At 46.9% G+C, this 18,983-nt stretch overlaps 1 protein-coding gene across 1 annotated transcript in view; it reads right to left on the minus strand.

Moving 5' to 3' along the window:
* Window positions 1–409: 409 nt before the first annotated feature.
* Nelf-e (negative elongation factor E) overlaps window positions 410–18,983 on the minus strand; it is a 44,157-nt gene continuing 25,583 nt past the window's right edge. Inside the window, exons 8-9 of the mRNA XM_077698025.1 lie at window positions 18,084–18,192; window positions 410–572 (exon numbers count right to left, since the gene is read on the minus strand). Of these exons, the coding sequence (XP_077554151.1) occupies window positions 496–572; window positions 18,084–18,192 (186 nt within the window). The 3' untranslated portion in view covers window positions 410–495. The remainder of the gene's footprint in view (window positions 573–18,083; window positions 18,193–18,983) is intronic.

Consider the following 18,983-nt stretch of genomic DNA (forward strand, 5'->3'; position numbering starts at 1 on the left):
TTTTAGAGGAACAAATAGACAAAAGAGTGTTAGTCATAAAACTGTAATCGTTATATTTTCCTGTATGATGAACCCTAATGGGTGCAATAAGAGAATTTGTTTTTTGATGCACTGCTTGGAAATAATTTTACAGCTCATTAACCTTTGCTGTTTGAAGATGGCATTCAAAATTGTTCCTTGCCGCTGGTGCCGCCAAAGTTTAATGAGCTGTAAAATTAGTTCCAAGCAGTGCATCACAAAACTAATTCTCTTATTGCAGTTTTTTCTTTTTATTGTTGTCGACCGCCTCTCAACAGTCGCCCCTCACAAAAAGTGGAATGAACCACTGCACTTTGAACATTTTACGCACGCAACAGAAATTTCTGGCCGTTAGCCACAATGTATGTAAGAATACAATAGACAGTGAAGATGACAGATAAGCACACAGCAAACATGATTGCATTTATTATAAATATCGCGCAATTATAATTGCACATAAATATTTCGCCCATGACTTTAGAACAAGTCCAGATCATTGTAGAGAACAGGTTTCCTGGTCTCGACGCTTGCACCCTTCTGGCTGTAATTCGCAGCTGAAAAGATAAAAAGAGAAAGTAGGACCAAGACATTATCAGGAAAACAGACACTGCGTTTTTAAATGTTTCAAACTGAATCATCACTTTAAAGTGAATCCACAATTTATCACAACTAAGTGAGAGTAGTCAAATGCTCTAGCCAACCGCTGCTCATAAAAAATCTGGTTCATCTTTCCGGACCCTACACGTAAGATGCAAGAGTCGCCGATGGCTTTGAATCGAACACAATAAAGTCCGACCATAAGCCGAATGAAATATTGGCACACCTATAGTTTGTGTCAATGCGCGCTGCTTTCTTGAAGACCTAGCACAATAAAACTGCTGGAAGCTGTTAAGTCACCCACTGTGGACATGGCAAGCGGCGTAATACAAAACTAATTAGGTACTCACATAAAGAAAACAGTGCATGCAAGACAAGTCACAGTGCTGTACTATTCCTTGCATTTGGACAGGTATAGGCAACAATACATCCTAGCTGTCATAAACATAAAAAAGAACTGGTTAATCCCTCTGTTATATGAATCAGTAACACACGAAAGTGAAATGTGCAGCGAAATCTGCAGCTGCGCATGATTTGCGGGGCGATGGCTGTCTTGTGGGTGTGCTTGGCGAGCGACGTCCTGCTTGCGGGTCGCTTTGGCAAAGGTGTACTGGCGTTATTTTCATGACGGATATAACGTCCGTAGAATCTTGGTGTACCCCGGCACAAAACACTGTCGTGTTAAAATATCCAATCTGAAAACGAACACCCCTAAGTATAATGTGCGTACTCTTTAGTACTAAAGATTGCTTCTCCGCAAGAAGACCCTGTGTGCAGGCGTGCGCCCTTTACAGGCTGCTTGCTTCGTTGTATTGGTGTCACTTCCGTGACGGATAAGGCGTATGTGAAATATTCGTGTACTGGAAATAAAACACTTTCGTGTTAAAAAAAAAAAATCTCCAGGAACACCACAGCTTTCCTTACAAAGTTCATTTAGGGTGTTCCTTCGAGTCTGTATGCTGCCGTCACAAGATACAAAAAATAGCGAAACTGTGTGTTCCCATTTCAGCCTTTTCTGTTGTATTCCACACTCTCTCATAACTTTCCCTCAATGATGATGCTGCTCCGATTCGCTGTGCAGCAGTTAACAGTGAAGATACGAGCGCCGGTTTTCAGTAGCCATATCGAGCATGCTTTTTGTGGATTTATGCGAGCCGCCGATTGCGGTTTTGAACAATACAAATAAATTGAAGTGCTTACATTGTTTACCCCATGACGAAGAGGGGAAAGTTCACGTAAATTTAAGGAATATTTACGCTGCCTATCGTCACTGACATCATGGCCAAGGGCACTTTGTTTCGTCGATTAGCAGCGCGCACCCAAAGCGTCAGTCAAAGAGCCCAAGTGCACTCGCCATAGTTTAAACAGGCACGTTTGACAGGTATTACTTCTAGGTGGAAGCCAGCTTCAAAACTAAGGCCAAATTTTTGGACACCAAGAAAACAAGATCCTGTCTGTGCATTCTGCCATTTGCTAATGCACTGCAGGCAGCTTGCATCTGCTGCAGAGTAGGAAAGGGAGTGGCACAGAGACACAGAGCCAACGGAGGGCCTCTTTTCCTTCACAATGCCCAACCCAACAGGCTACACACTTGCACAAATGTACCTTCACCAACTAAAGACCTTTATCAATTAGCCCTGTGGTTATGAAACTTTACTGTAGCTGCATGTAGCTACAGTAGTTTAGAGGGAGCAGCAATGAAAAAAGAATAACATTGTTAAAGACGTTCCAACCACTAAAGGCGAAGATTGCGTGAAAATTAGACAAGCTATTGGAATCAACATCGAATGCCCCGTGTCAGAGTCCGATTTGGATATTGTACACCATGTACAATCCAAAGGTGGCACGAAAAATCTGACTGCTCGTTATCTTTTGGGCGCAAAAAAAAAAAAAACGAGTTTGTGAAGAAGGCACCAAAGGCCCGCATAGAAGCAAAAGACATTTGGTTCTACGGCAAGGACACAAGGCAAGTTTACGTCAACCATCACTTGACTCTGAGCAACACAAAATTGTTTGTGAAGGCCTTGGAGCTCAAAAATGAAAAAGAAAGGAAATTTTTGCAGACAGTGGACTGCCAGATTATGGCCAGGAGCACTGAGGATAGCTGGGCAATCCATATCAAGGACGAGTCTGACCTTGCTACCTTTTGTTAACAGGTCTTAAGCTGTTTTCACAACTGTAATGATGGAGTACATCAAAGCTAAAGATGTACAATCATTCTTCACTAGCTCTTATCATTCTGTAATTCACTTCAACTTCCGCAGCCTTAGAAAGCACTACGATGAATTTCAAGCTTTCGTACCATTAGCAACACATACCATTTTCGATCATCTGCGTCTCAGAAACCTGGCTAAGCAATGCTGAAAAGAATCTATACTGTTTTCCCTCACATACTTCAGAGTACTCCTATCATGTAATCTCGAGTCATGAAGGTGCTGCCATATTTCTATTACCTAGCATCAACTACCAATGCCGAACTGATGTACGTCTGAACGTAGTTGGCTGCGAGTCACTGTGGATTGAAGTTACTGACCCCGCTTTCGCTACTGACAGGAAAAATGTTATCAGTAGCATTTATCGCTCACCCAGTTCAGCGATTTCTAACTTTTGTCTGGAACTTCAGAATTTACTGCATTCCCTGACTGACAAAAACAAAACTGTTATTGAAGTTGGCGACGCCAACATTAACCTTTTAGCTCACGGAACCTCCCAGCTTACCGATTACAGCAAGTGCTTCCTTCCATGGCTACGGTTTAGAATCTTAGCTTAATGTACCTACCCGTTGTCCTACCACTGACTCAGGCACTTTAATTGATCATGCTTTAACGAATGCACTCTTCCCACCGGAAGCCTTTATCATTCAGGTTGACATCACCGACCACATCTAAAATTCCCTCCACTTTCCCTGCCCCCATCCCAAACGCGCAATGCATTATACGAAATCTACTTTCAAAAAAGCGAAATTTATCAATTTAGTTAGCAACTCAGATTGGACCAGAGTCACATCTCTACAAGGTGCGCAGTCACCTTACACATCAATAATAAATCACTGCATACTATCTTCGACATCTGTCACGTCCTGTCAAAAAAAAAAAAAAACAATAGTCTCTGCAAAAACGATGGCTAACAGTTGGTTTGCTCAAAACTCTACGAAAAAAGGATAACCTATAAAAAACTAAAAAGCAGCCATTCAACGCACAAAGCAACGGTACAAGAAATACTGCACTTCACTTGCGTCAATATTAAAAAAGAAAGCGAAAACAGATTACTACGAAAACCAAATCTTTTTGCGTGGCAGCAATATTGGAAAGCAATGGCCCTTATCGAATGAGTTTATGCACAACAACACTAGCAGAAACCTGATAGCGTAAAATAAATCAAGATGGCAGCACCCTCGCTCACCCTGATGAAATAGCGAATGCTTTCAGCATCTTTTTTTCTGCCGTACCAAGCTCATCTGACCTACCTATACTTTAGCTTATTCGCAGGGGTGATCCAGCCATTCGAACTATTGGAACAATTTTTGGAGCTGAAAAATTGTTATTTTGGAGTACTATTGTATCAGAGCTTGATTTTGGAGCAGCTTGGGAGCAGCACAAAACTTATGTTGCAGCTTCATTTATCTGGAGATAAAGAAGACTGGCAACCATTCAGGCAACGCTAATTACTTCCCCACAGTTGTAGACTCTGAAGCTGGTAACTAAAGCACCAAAAATGTGTGCCCCAACAGCCTTTAGACACCGCTGCAAGTAAAGCAGATGACAAGCGTTTCTTTAACTTAAAAAAAAAAAAAAACACCAAGTATGCATTACAAAAACTTACTGATACCAAAAGGGTGCCCATTTTATTTACAATAACATTATTTCACTATCTCAAACATATTGCACTGATTTGTTGCTTCTTGCCGTTTCGTTCAGTTCATCCAGCTCCGAGGGCCCGGCTCGACAATATTTAGACAGAAAATATTGCGCTTCACACACATCACACCATACTTCTTGCTTCACTTCTTGCATCACTTCTTGCTTGCCTTCTTATTAGTTCATTCAGCTCGGAGAAGGTGTGGCTAAAGGCAGAGTTGCCTTCTGCTAATAAAGCCTGCCCTGATGAAATAATGTTTTCAGCCCTTTTCAGCAACGCACTGCATGAGATCCCCTTTTCTTCCAAATTCCACCTGAGCCGCTTTTCATTGCCGATATCAGCACCACATTCCCGGCCACTCAGGCGGTGGATAAGAGCAATATGAAGGGGCTTTATTTTCAATACCATCACGCGGAATGAAAAAAAAAAAAGAGAAACCCGCTGCAAAAATCCCAAACGGCAAGTTGTTTAAACTTACGCTGATGCAGTTTTGGCTAGCGCTAATCCACTGCAGTAGTCCTAAATATAAGGCCGCACAGTAATAAAACGATTCGCCGCGAGCGCAGAAAAGAATAGACTCGTTTGTGCATCTTGTCACGAGTGGCCGAACGTCAATCGCTAGTTTTCTACAAGCGATACACATGAAGTAATGCCATTATGCTTGTTTGCAGCAGTGCGGGAAACCACTCCGTTGCGGTCCACGCCACCCGAGTGTATGCATGCCGACATGCCGAATCACCATCTCTGCTCCGAAGCGGCACCGTGGCTGCACTATTGCAGCACGGTGGCTGCACCATGAGCAGAGCTCGGCTGGGGCAACCGAATAATCGAGCGCACCGCTTCCTCCAAGTTGCCAACCTAGGTACCATCGTGCTGGTTAGCGGCAGAATGATCGTCTCTCGCTTCAGCTGGTATGAGGGGACAACTCTCGGCCGAAAGACCGGGTTCAAGCGGTTCGGAGCATTTGGCGCAAGTAAAACACCACTGGGCGCAGCAGGGCGCAGGAGAGTACAATTGTAGCAAAATGGCGCAAATGGCGCAGCTGGATCACCCGTTATTGGCGACACATGTCACACTTTTTACTGCCCACTGCTGCCACTGAAGCACATTCCACAATTCTTAACCTTAAAAACACGAGTGCTGGCCTTGATAATATGCATGCAAGCTATATTAAAGGGACCCTGCAACGCTTTGAGTAGCGGAGTACGAGGTCACGGGTTCATTTCCCGGCCGCGGCGGCCGCTTTTCTGATGGAGGCGAAAAGCAAAAACGCCTGTGTGCGCGACATTTTGGCGCACGTTAAAGATCCCCAGGTGGTCGAAATTAATCCGGAGCCCTCCACTATGGCGCGCCTCATCGCCTGCGTTGCGTCGGCGCGTTAAACCCTACAATCAATCAACACTTTCAGTAAGTGCTTTCACTCATTCCTTCGCGCCTGGAACCACTACTAAAACTATAGTTATCGCCAGCATGGAGCGCCACTGCGTGATTTGCTCGTCGCACCAGATACGCCTTCCATTTCTGCTTTGTTTTTGTGGCTTTTTTAAAAAGTTGCTATCGAAAAGTGTTCATTGCTGCAACTGAAGGAAAACTGGCCAACAATCGCTACATGGCCTTAGTGACGTTATTCGAGCCTTCGAAGAACGTCAAGACTGGGAAAGAGAGAGAAATCTTTTGAGCGAGTCTATATATACAAGTTAGCTGATGGGCATAAAGCAGTAATTTTGGGCTGAGGTACTTAGCGACCTTCTAATCTAAGTACTGGGTATGCTGGGTGACTACGTTCTGCAAACATTGATTTAAAAAAAAAAAGTTGAAAAAGGTGTTGCAGGGTCCCTTTAAATCCATTGTTGACATCACTTCTGATACTCTTGCACACATTTTTAACCTTATTTTTGAGGCAGGCATTTTCCCAAAAGAAGTAAAAAAAAAATAAAAAAGCGAAAAATGGGTATATAAAATGGGTGACAGAACCCTGCGTATAAAATGGGTGACAGAACCATGATCTCAAACCACCGACCGATCTCAATTCTTCCATACAAATTACAGTGTAGACCATTTATAACGTAGCCACTTATAGTGCGGGACCGGATATAACGCGGGTTTTTGTGACCACCGGTTTGCCTCCCATAGAACTCAATGCATAAGCATACCGCTTAAGATGCGGTTGGCGGAACCACAATACCGTTTATAGTGCGGTTTTTCGGCGGGTCTGCTGATCGACCGGCGCAGCTGGGGCATCGTTTTAGGGTAGCAAAAGAAAAAAAGAAAGGATGAAATCGGCCATCTGACGCAGCGCGCACCCTTTGCTTTCCTCTAACTTCGACACAGAAGAAAAAAATAGGCACCCTTTAGTTCGCGCGTACGTGATAGCGACAGCTGTCCTTGCTTGATGCACCTCGGAAGATAGCGACCAACTCCCCGTCCGCGCGTGGCAAGTTGTTTCTATTAATCGTGAACCGCATGGCCCGTTTTCGCACACGAATTGTGCACATCGGCGTTGCGCGTGCGTTTTTTTCATGCTCGCGTCTACGATTCCGCGCTCGCGGTGGCTTCTTCGCGTGGCAGTGGGAGCAGCCTGACGACTTGCACCAATGGAAAGACGCGCACCTAATGGCGGGAGATTCGAAGCGCCCCGAACCGGCTAGCCACGCCAGAGGTGTTTAGGCTGAAGTCCCTCGATCAGATGAAGGGAGGCGGCCAGATGTCCTATTCAATGGAAAACCACCGAAGTCCGCTTCATTCCTAAAGCGGGCAAATCCCCACACATAGACAATCTCCGGCCTATTTCCCTTAGCTCTTGCGTGGGGAAGCTATTGGAACGCATTATACTCAAAAGGCCGAAGCCATACCTTGAAGACACCAAACAAATGCCCAAAACAATGTTCGCCTTTCGACAACATCTAAGCAGCCCGGATATTATGTTGCAACTCGAAGAAGAGGTAATTGCACCTGCCACTCGCCACTCACCTCGAGCCATTTTGGCCCTCGACCTAAAAGGGGCCTTCGATAACGTTGCGCACGCAGCGATTCTCTCCCGCACTCCCGCCTTAATAATACTGGCTGTAGCAACCGAATTTATTCCTACATTTCGGACTTCCTCACAGGCCGCCAGGCTGTGCTCAAAATTGGAGATATAAAATCCAAACCAATCTCTCTTGGCAGTCGGGGTACACCGCAAGGCTCGGTATTGTCTCCACTCCTCTTCAATATCGCTTTTCTGGGTCTCCCAAAACAGCTAGAGCAGATTCCGAATCTTCACCACGCACTGTATGCAGACGACATCACCCTCTGGACTGACACAGACTCTCGGTGGGCTGCAGGACACATTGCAGCGTGCAGCCGAAGAAGTCAATAATTACGCCCAGGCTTGTGGCTGACATTGTTCACCGCAAAAATTAGAACTTGTCATCATCCGGAAACACCCCCCACGACACCACGTCGAGCCCATCGAAATATCTCTTGACAGCCATTCGACCAAACCTAGCCACTCACTCAAGATATTAGGCCTTACCATCCAAGCCAATACCCGAAACGACTTTGCCTTGTCAAAACTGCGTAATATGTCAGCTCAAGTCGTGCATATGATTAGGCGGGTCACTAACCGGCATCGAGGAATGAAAGAAAAGGACACAATGAGACTAATTCAAGCTTTCGTCATTTCTCGCCTGACCTATGTCGCTCCATACATGGCCCTAACCAAATCCGACATTGAAGCACTAAACAAGATCATTCGGAAGGCATTTAAACAAGCACTCGGGCTCCCTATGAGTACATCGACAACCAATCTTCTTGAAATGGGTCTTCACAACACTATTGAGGAACTCATTGAAGGCCATCTCGCAAGCCAGTGCCTCCGTCTGACACACACTCCAGCAGGCCGCTTTGTTCTGCAATGCATCAACTGGCCCTGTGCAGAACAAACCCACCTGGCCCCTTTGTCAGACGAGTGGAGTAAATATATCTCTGTACGACCCCTACCAAAGACTATGAACCCCGACCTCCATCCCGAGCGCAGGACCGCCCGCAGCCAAGCCCACGAATGCTTATATGGCAATCGCTCTGACGTGTTCTACACCGATGCGGCGAGCTACGCTGACAACCAAACCATGGTTGCAGTGACAACAACCAGAAGCCATTTAACTTCATGCGCATCCATCCGTACGACATCCCCACGAGACGCCAAAGAACTCGCCATTGCCTTAGCCCTCATCCAATGTTCCAGCAGAGTCATCATCACTGACTCTCAAGCAGCCTGCCGCAGTTTCCTTTCAGGGAGGGTTGCACCAACGACCCTGCGGTTATTTCAGCGATACCGTCCGTCTCACCGAGTGGCGATCGTTTGGACACCTGCCCATGCCTCTGTAACGGGCAACAACTTCACCCACCAGCAGGCTCGCGAACTGGCCCACCGAGCCCCAGAGGTCACCGCAGCTCCGACGCCACTTCTCACTTATCAGGAAATTACCCAATTTTACCGGACCACCAGACAAAAATTCCCGTGCCCTCACCCATCCCTCAGCAAACTCAGGAAATAACACTCCGACAATTACAAGCAGGCACGTACGTTCACCTGGTTCGAATGAATTTACCGTTTCCCACACAGTACTCCGCGCTATGCAAGTTTTGTCCACAGCTAGGTACCCTCCAGCATATAATTGTGGAATGCGCTCACAACCCAGCCCTACCACCCTTCTCCACCTGTTTCTTTCCTGAGCTGTGGGAGACACTGTTGACCAGCTGTCAACCGGAGGACCAGACTCTCCTGGTGACACGGGCCAAGACGGCGAGGGCAACGCATGGATTCCCGGACTAGGGTTCCACTCTCACATTTGAGCTCATTAAAATGTTTTCTCTCTCTCTCTCTCTCTCAGATAAAGGGACTTTAGTTAAGGCTTACCACCGCGGTATTTTTTGATGGGCGCTTTCACGAGCAGCGTGGATGGCAGTTTATATTCCACTTTGCGGTCACGTTATCAGCTCTTTTCTTGCATGAGCATCTTCGCTTGCGCCTCGAGCGGCATTTCAGCGAGCGGTTAGAAGTTGTCGCGGGAGCTGCCTGCACCGCTTCAGTGCACAATTTCTAAGGACCCTAGCTTCACGGCCAGTGCCGACGCCATGTTGCCGCCTCTTACTGCGCCGCACACATTACGCCAGTTGTATCCACGCCGGCGTCGCCGCGCCTGCGCCGTGCGCTGCACGTTTTCGCGAGAAATCGCTCCATGCGGTTCACGCTTTAGAACATTGTGCAGATAAGCCACCGCTCTTTCCGAACAAGCGAGCCGCGCGAAGGTTTCCACCACGGAGCTTCCACGACGAGTAGGTTGCGCTGATAAGCAGCCGCCTTCGGCATCGTTAACACAAGGTGGGGTAAAAAAAAAAATCCCGCTGGCCTTTCTTATCATGTCCTGCGGCATCTTCATAGAGGCAAAAAACGCAGCCATGGTCTTTCAAAACACAAACACAACGAAAGTTAGCCGCACTCGCCGTTTGTAAGACCGCGCTTTTGCAATGTGACCCTGCAGCAGCGGCTGATGTTAAAAATAATACGAAATAAAGCCCCTGCCTTCGTTTTTAGGTGCTGTGCGTTTTGGTGATAAAAAATTTAGGATGACTTGAGAGGTAGGTGGCGATTTGGTTGAATTCGCGCACATTTTGGTTATAGTGCGGTACCGCTTATAGTGCAGATTTTTGCGGCTCCCGCAACATACGTCATAAGCGGTCTACACTGTATTCGAACAGCGACTGTCTAATTACCTCGAACAAAAGAATATAGTACCTAAGAGGCAATATGGTTTTCGTCATGGCTTTTCAAACAACCGTGTTGTAACAAGCTTAACAGACAAACTTAAAAAATAAATTGACCAAGGGAAAATTGTGGGGTCTGTCTTCATCGACTTTACCAAAGCCTTTGACACGATTACCCTTCCATAAGCTTGCTTCATATGGAATAATTGGGTCTTTCCTGAAACTAATTCAAAGCTGTCTACTTAACCACGAACAAATAAATTATTTCTTTATCTGATGTGCTGTCAGATACCAGATGACCACATTGGGGTTCCTCAGGGTTCTATTCTTGGGCCGATTTTGTTCTTGTTATAACTTAACAATCTACCGCACTGCCTTAGCCCGGTAAAAGAATGCCTGCTGTATGCTGATGACAACACAATTTTTACATCCCATACAAGTATTGGTAGCATTTCGGCTGGCGTACCCGCAAATTTTACCGTCATTTTTTTTCGCGGAGCTACCATGGTTGCCAGACCACGAATGCGGTTGTCGCCAGTTTATGGTCGCGGATCTGTCAGTCGCTCTCGTTACAAACCCCTGCGCGCTCACGCCGCGGGCTCTGGCTCGGGCCCGGGTTCATTTTTTTTTCGCTTTGTCCCCAGGGGAGGTACTACAAACGTATTGGGGCCCGTAAAGGCCGCGGATAGTCCGCTCTGGTTGCAAACCCCTGCTCGCTCGCTCCGCGGCTCGGGCTCTGGCCTGGGTTTTCCCGCAATCTCACCCAATTTTCCCGCAATTTCCCGCGGCCTTTACGGTCTTTTCTCGCGGCCTTTACGGGCCCCATACGTTTGTAGTACCTCCCCTAGGGACGAAGCGAAAAAAAAAAGAACGAACCCGGGCCAGAGCCAGAGCCGTGGCGGGAGCGAGCAAGGGTTTGCAACCACAGCGGACTGACAGATCCGCAGCCGGGCCCGAGCCAGAGCCCGCGGCGCGAGCGCGCAGGGGTTTGTAACCAGAGGGGACTGACAGATCTGCGAACATAAACTGGCGACCACCTGCAGCCGCTCTTTTAGCGGGGAGGGCATTTCTGGTCTGGCAACCATGGTAGCCCCGCAAAAAAATGGCGGGAAAATTTGCAGGTACGCCAGCCGAAATGCTACCCAAGTATTGAAGCCATAACTGAGAAATTAAACTCTGACTTCCAAAACCTTAACTTGTGGTGTCAAAAAATAATTTATTACGAATGGAAAACGGCACCAGCTACGGTTGACAAAAGCTAAAAGTGATGACAGAAGCTGCTTAAACCACTAGCAGTCATGAACGGCTTAATAGCGTGTCAACATCTCTGCCTACGCCAGCGCCGTCTATGCTTAGGCTGCCGAAGCCTACTTCAAAAATTTTTTTCTAGGCCTCCATGTTCACGGTGCCGCTGCATTAGCTTGTGCTCGCTGATGACCACCTTAATATTTTGTTCGCGCATCATTAGTTAAAAGCCTTCTAAGCAACAGGAGTGCTCCAAAGAAAAGCAAAGTGCTCACTCTCGAGATGAAAGCGAAGATAATCGCTGATGTGATGAAGGGTGAGAAAAAAAAACTGTCGCCGAGAGGTACGACATCCCACTGAGTACATTTTCAACGATACTGAAGATGAAGGACAGCATCACAAGTGCCGTGAGTACTGCTGGCCCCAGCTCTGACCGAAAAGAGGTCAAAGCGGCTACGTATGTGGACGTCGAGAAGGCACTGTTCAGCTGGTTTATGAACATGCGAGCGAAAAACATGCCTTTGCGAGGATCAATGCTACAGCAAAAAGCCCTCAACTTTGCCTGCCTGCTCTTTTGCCACGATTTCAAGGCAACCAGCGGGTGGCTGCGGAGGTTTAAAGGCCAACTGCACTCAAATTTCACCTCGGCCAAATTTCCTGTGAACGTACAGTACGTACCACCAAACCTACTCGAACATAACTCGTAGCCCTGTGGAGTGCGTTGTTAATAAGTTATAAACATTCACAACAGCTCCGTCGCAGGCAACGCTGCACCTGCCGGCGAAATGTGCGAACAGCTATAAAGCGGAAGTGACAATGCGGCTGGCCAGGTGCGTTTTCCTTCGGCCAGCCACGAGAACCCGTCGAGCTCCAATGGGCGCTTTTCTCCTAGGGCTGCTGAGAGGAGGAAACTTTGCATGCAGGTACCCTCCCGCAGCCCAGACGCTTGCGGCCGCTCGGTCTCCGGCTAGGCCAGCTGCAACGTCATTTGTAATGGCCGCGCTCTTTTCAGTTTTTGTTTCAAAATAGCCGATTTCTGACGGCCATTTGCACTATAGATACACGTATTTGAGCTGTGATATTTGGTATTCTGGAGTCTTTTTAGGCAGACTATATGAAAATAAGGTTTTCAAGAGGTCGAAATTTTGAGTGCAGTTGGCCTTCAAGCAGCGCCACACAATTGTTCAAGGTTGTCAGTGGCGAGTCCGCAGAGGCCAACGCAGTCGGTGCCGAGCACTGGTTGTGTAACCGACTTCTCGAAATTTCTGACCGGAACGATGTGGCACATGTTTACAATGCCGATAAAACGGCTATGTTTTTTCGCCTCCTACCCAACAGAATGCTGGCGTTAAAGGATGAGAAGTTCCATGGGGGAAAACAGTCCCGCCAGCAATTGACAGTGCTACTTTGCGTCAATATGGGCGGCGCAAACAAACGAATTCCGTTAATCGTTGGCAAAAGCGGCAGACCACATTGTTTCAATGGTAGAAACGTGCCTGCCAAGTAATTTTCCAACACCAAGGCGTAGATGATATGAGCTCTGTTCACAGAGTGGCAGATAGAGCTGGACACTGACATGGTGAAGAACAGAAAAATTGCTCATAGACAACCATTCCGCTGATCATGCTGATGGTTTGGTGCTAAAGAACATCGAGCTGGGATTCATTCCAGCCAACTGCACCTCCCTCATTCAGCCCCTGGACCAGGAAATAATTCATAGTGTGAAGTGCGCGTATCATAAGCGTCTCATTGAAAAGATGCTCTCTAACCTCCAACTGAAGAGAGAGACAAAAATCTACGTCTTCAAGGCGGTTGAAATGCTCGCCATTTCGTGGCTGGTCACCAAAAGGGAGGTAACCAACTGCTTCCGCAAAGCAGGGATACAGAAACCGTGCCCTTCACTGCACGCTCAGCTCGCATCAGACGACGAGGTCAGCGATGAAGAGAATGTGGAGCCAACGGCACAGGCTGCCAGTCGTGGAAGGAGTTGGTCAACCACGGTGGTGTAGGCAGCGATGTCATCCTCGACGACTCCATAAGTAGTGACGCCTATGCAGTTACTGCAGAAGAGCTGGACGACGACACCATAATTGAAAGTGTCAGCAACAAATGCGTGCATGACGACAGCAATGAATCCGAACAAGAGCCCGAGGGAGTGTCAGTGAAACCGACTACCACCGGAGTGAAGGATGCGATCGACGTTCTGCGGAGACACGCCGGTGAACATTCTTTAGAGCAAGCCTGGCTAGTGCTGCCAGCATACGAGCATCACATAATGCCCACCCTGGTCAAAAAACGCCAGGCACTGCTCATGGACTTCTTCCCAACGGCCTGACCATCGAGTGCTGGTGGCAATAAGCAGCTCTCTTTGAACATGGTCATCTTCGTTTCACCCATGTTCATTTGACAGCTGCGGTTTGGGAATTGGTTTTCTTAGTGCTCAGTGGGTGCAAAACTAATTGCTCATTAGAAGGCGGCCGTAAAATATTTAATGCAAGCCCTTCCGCTTTAGCAGGAGTACGTAAGCCCTGCTCCACAGTGAAGCGGTCAACGAGTACTCCGCTTAACTTACGATCGTGGGTTTATCTTGAGTGCTGTGGTTGCATCACGCGCCCATACTGCAGAGCTTTTGTACATAAAAAGCGCCACTGAAAAGTTTCACAACACCAGTCTGCTGTCAGCCGGACATGCCTAAGCCTACCTCTGAACGGACAAAAAAAGGCATAACCTCAAACCAACACATCGCCTGATCGGTGCGCGCGTCCGGTACACTTCAAAGTGAAGTTTGCGGGGCACATACGCGGGTTCAATTTACCAACAGTGGCATTTAGTAGAAACTGAAATGAAGAAAAAAAAAAAAAAAAAAAAAGAAAAACCCCATGAAGTCTGCTTTCATAATTAATGAGGTGCTGTGGAAAAAGCACCAGTTTTACAATGACGCATGAACTATCCATTCGATTCCATTGTCAAAGTATCAAAATTTAATTTGCCTGATTTTCGCGACCAGTTTTGGTACGAATTTCGCTTTAAGTGGAGTGGTAACTATATAGAAGTTGTTTCTAGATGATGGGCGGGCAAGGTTGTGAAACCTCAATAACTGGCTAAATTAGCTTTATAATTAAAGCCTAGATTTCACGAAATTCACGATTTAATATAATTAGCTCCTCAAAGTACGGCATCGTTATATCAAGGTTTTTAACTGTATCACCATTAAGGTTAACTGGCACCCCAAAATAAGTACGGCACGAAGCTTCTTCCTAGGTGTTCAACTAGACAGGCATCTTAAATTTAATTTACATATTGCATCCCTAGCAAAAAAAAAAAAAATAAAACAGCCGTTGGCATTTATGTGCTAGTGCAAGCTCAGCATTATTTCAGCTCGTCGACGTTAATTACTTTCTATAATGATTTCATCCATAGCCACATGAATTACTGCCGACATGTTGGGCAAATACTTACCCCTCCAACCTTACATCACTGCAACATATTCAAAACAAAGCAGCCGGAATAATCACTTTTAGTCCAGGACACACCCACGTAACCCCTCTTTTGGATATCTCAACCTTCTCCCAATCAGTGAGCTCGTTTTGTACAACTTAGGAATCACCGCTCATAACTAGCTCAGCCACTCTCACCTTCTTTGTGTAACACGACGAACAAATCTTACCAACAACAACAACAACACGCAGTTTTCGATGTGAAATAATTTCTTGCTTCCTCCAGTTTGTACGAACTACCGTATAAACCGGATTATAGGTCGACCCGGTATATAGGTCGACCCCCTACCTTGAGGTGGGAAAAGTTGACAAAAAAAATAATTCGGCACAGAAGCGCACTCAAAATGTCTATATTTATTTTCAACGTCCGTCCGTCACTGCCACTCACTATGCCTGCCGAAGTCACTCGTCCGAGCTCTCAGAGTCGTCCGAGGATGACTGCTTCGCACTGTCATCTTCCATGCCATCAGGCGCGTTGCTGATGGAGCACTTCCTGAACGCTCGTGTAACCATGTCGTCGGGCAGCGACTGCCCAGAGAAGGACACCCAGCTTGACACGGTCGCAACCGGCCCGTATAGGTCTTTTTGTTGTCGCCGGCTATCCACTCATTGTACAGTTCGCAGAGCCGGTCTGCGCATGGCCTCCGGAGCGATCGTGAGCGAAGTTCCCGGACAAAGTTCCCGGACGAAGTCCGCCACTTTGTTCTCCAACTCGGGGTGCACCGCTTGACGTCCACAGAACGATCGGTTTTGGGGGTTGCACGTGCACAGCTTAGCTTTCTGGCTCCGTCAGTACCGCACACTTTTCTCTGAAACGCCTAACTGGCGTTACGCCGCCATATTCCCATTCTGCTCGGTGACTCAATCGCCGTCAGCTTAAACGCCGCGGTAAACTGGCGTCGACTGCCGCCACTTATCTCGGAACAGAGACGTACAGAAATGTACGCACACACGCGCAATAGACGAGTAAAAGACGAAAAACTAGAGAAAAGCGAAATCAAATAAAGGCCTGATAGAGCAAGAGAGCAGTCCGACACGAATGGCGATTGGCGACGGACTACGCTTGCACATTGTTGCCAGACAACGATTTGCATTCTGCCAATGACCGCTATATAAGACGGGGGTGACTTTTGTGCGGATTTTTTTGGAAAAAAAACTCGACCTATATTCCGGTTTATACAGTATCTAAAACAGTTGGTTAAATTCAATATGATAAGATTGTGGAACATCCTGTCCCTCCCCCTAAAAAGTCGAAAGCCATTATCACCCTTTAAGAGATCACTTTAATGTTTCTTCTTGAATAGCCCTTCATTCACTCTCATCCCATAAATCCAAAGAAAACGTATAAAAACGAGTGTCCATTATCCAGGAAGCTGCATGTCCCCAGTTGACCAAAGCTGCTTTGTGTGTCGCAATTTTTTTTCTCAGTTCATCTTAGTGCAAGCACTTTGCTTGACTGACCTCCGTTATGCGGTTATTGTGTAACATGGATTTATAACACTTCTGTTTTCATGTACGTTCTGTTAGCTTCATCAGGGCAACGCTGCCTGTATAAACATTGTCTAACGCGTGAGTGAAAAATGGCCAAACAGCCACTCTCCTGCTGCTCTCTCCTACCCTTTCCCGCTCCGTGGCCTTCCTGTGCACTTTCATGTCCGCCGGCCAGCACCACTTCACGGAAACTATGCATAATAGTTGACAGTCTGTTTGGTGTTCCCCAGGCGGCGCTCCTACGCCTTCTTCTTTTTCACCATGCCTGTGTATCTTGGTCTGTCGCTGATAAAACCGCCTTTGCCTCAGAGCAAAATGACTTGGGCTGCCGCGCAGGCTGACGCCGAATTTGCGCACTTATCTACTTAGATCACGGGCTCTGAAATTTTCTGAGTGGGGCATCCCCACTCTGTCCCCTCCGCATTTCGGTCTTGTTCTGTCCTCGCTGTTTGCACTTCACATCGGTATTTGCGCACTTTTACAATTGAGGACTGTACTGTAGAAGCGCCCGTACAGCGTGGTGGGCCCCTCAGTTGCTTATCCTTTTGTTTTCTATAATCTTGCAAAATTTAAAGCACGTGATATTTTTGGAAAGTTATGGTAGAAGTGGGCTAGAAGTGGGCGCCTGAACAAAAAATGTGCACGAAATTTTTTTCCCCCTAAATCCTCCAGAGAGAAAAACATCAGTAAAATAATGGCTGCACAATCCGAAAATATCGTTTCTCTGTTCGCTATTTGTCTACCCGACAATTAATATGTTCTTACACTATTTCAGTTCCACCCCCGTCAGTTATTTTTGGGATAATGCAGCAAATATGAAGCAAGCGACACGAACGAGATCCCCAGTGCACCCCAGAACCATCGCCCCGTCGCGGCAAAGATGTGAGCGAAACGGCTCTTGAAACCTGACAGGCAAGCTGACAGACACACGTCGTAGAAGTGGGTGCAGCGTTCGCGGCTCGCGAGCAGTGACGTAAGGCGAGATGTCCGCTGGCGCGCGCCACATGGTGGATGAGTGCCTGAACTAAGCGTCCCTGCTCTTCCCATTGAAAAGCGCGTGACGCGTTAGGCAATGTTTATACAGGCGGCGTTGATCAGGGCTTAACAAATCAGCCTGGGCTGTTTTGCCGCAATTCAAATCCTTTTGTTCTATATCTCAACATTGTTGTTGTACAGTGATGCGTCTTTTTTTTTTTAATCACACAGCGAATGTTTAGCCTAATCAGTGATGAGCAATCATCATCACATTGTGTTAATTTTTTTCATGTCCAATTGTTTCGTGGATAAATGTACATTGTATTTCTGCTTGTCTTAATTTTTCAATGTCCATTTGTTTTGTGTATAAATCTACATTACATTTCCGCTTGTGTTAATTTTTCAATGTTCATTGTTTTGCGTATATTACATTTCTGCTTATTCATTCAGACTGCCCATGTTTTACCTGTTCTTATGTTCTTTTTAACAACAGGTCCCCCCGCAGTGATAAACCATAGGACCTCTTTCTTTACTCCTTACCAATTAATGTACCGTATTATTTGCAAACTTCCTAATGAACTTGAAACACACCTTCATGAATCACAGCTGTAAGCAATGCATTGCAATGAAAAAAAAACCGTTGCCCCTCCTCACCCATGCTTGTCCAGGTGGCTGGTGAACCGTCCGCCTGCTGAGGGATCAGGGGCTGTCTCCGGGCAAACGAAACTCGCAGTTTTATGCCCGACATCGTGGTGCCGTTCATCTGCAAAACGTGCGGTGGAACTTGTGAGCACTTCATACGGCACCCCAAACACCCCGTGCATTGAGTGCAACGCAACAACCCGACCTCAGGTGCAGACTTTTGACCACTCGAAACACTTCACGAAAACCCTTTTAGTGTTTCTCAACACGGCTTTCAGCCACGCCGAGAACAACTGCAGCAAAAGTCTAGACTGTGAGGGAAAACGGCTGCCTCACTGTGGGTCTATGTGAAATTGTGATTACAAAATGAGGCACATAAGAAAAAAACATTGAAGCCATTCCTCTCAACGTGAAAGCTGATGGAAGTGCAGATAAAGTGATTCGTCATAATGGGCTGTAGCGCCGTTATCCACTCACTGCTACCACCCAAAGCAATTCAAATTTCTTGCCTCCGTAGTGTTTGCACGCTCCTGCCTGAAACTGCGCCAGTGGGAGTTGTTCTTTTCGTGCCTGCTCTTCCTCCCGCACGTGCCGGCATTGCACTGTCGCTTCTTTTTACTTACTACCGCAAAAACCAACCCAATGAGTGTACCTAACTAAATGAACGCGGGTGCTGCCGGTTAATTACATATATTTTCCCTTAAATGTACCTGAAGTTTTTTTTTCGCGTTAAGCAACGGGGAGATCTGTGACAAGCGCCAGCGGTTCATGAGTTTCGAATGGTTATGACAATATAACCCGCGCTTGGTTTTCGAAGCCTCTGCAGGACGCCCTACGACAGAACGCGGGGCTCTACTTGGGTCCGTTATCTCGCAGCGGCGCCTGATTCCGGCAGTCATCCGACATCGACCG

This window comes from Haemaphysalis longicornis, unplaced genomic scaffold, assembly GCF_048455015.1.
Source record: "Haemaphysalis longicornis isolate Haplotype H1 unplaced genomic scaffold, Haemaphysalis longicornis Haplotype H1 scaffold_2, whole genome shotgun sequence".
Lineage (NCBI taxonomy): Eukaryota > Metazoa > Arthropoda > Arachnida > Ixodida > Ixodidae > Haemaphysalis > Haemaphysalis longicornis.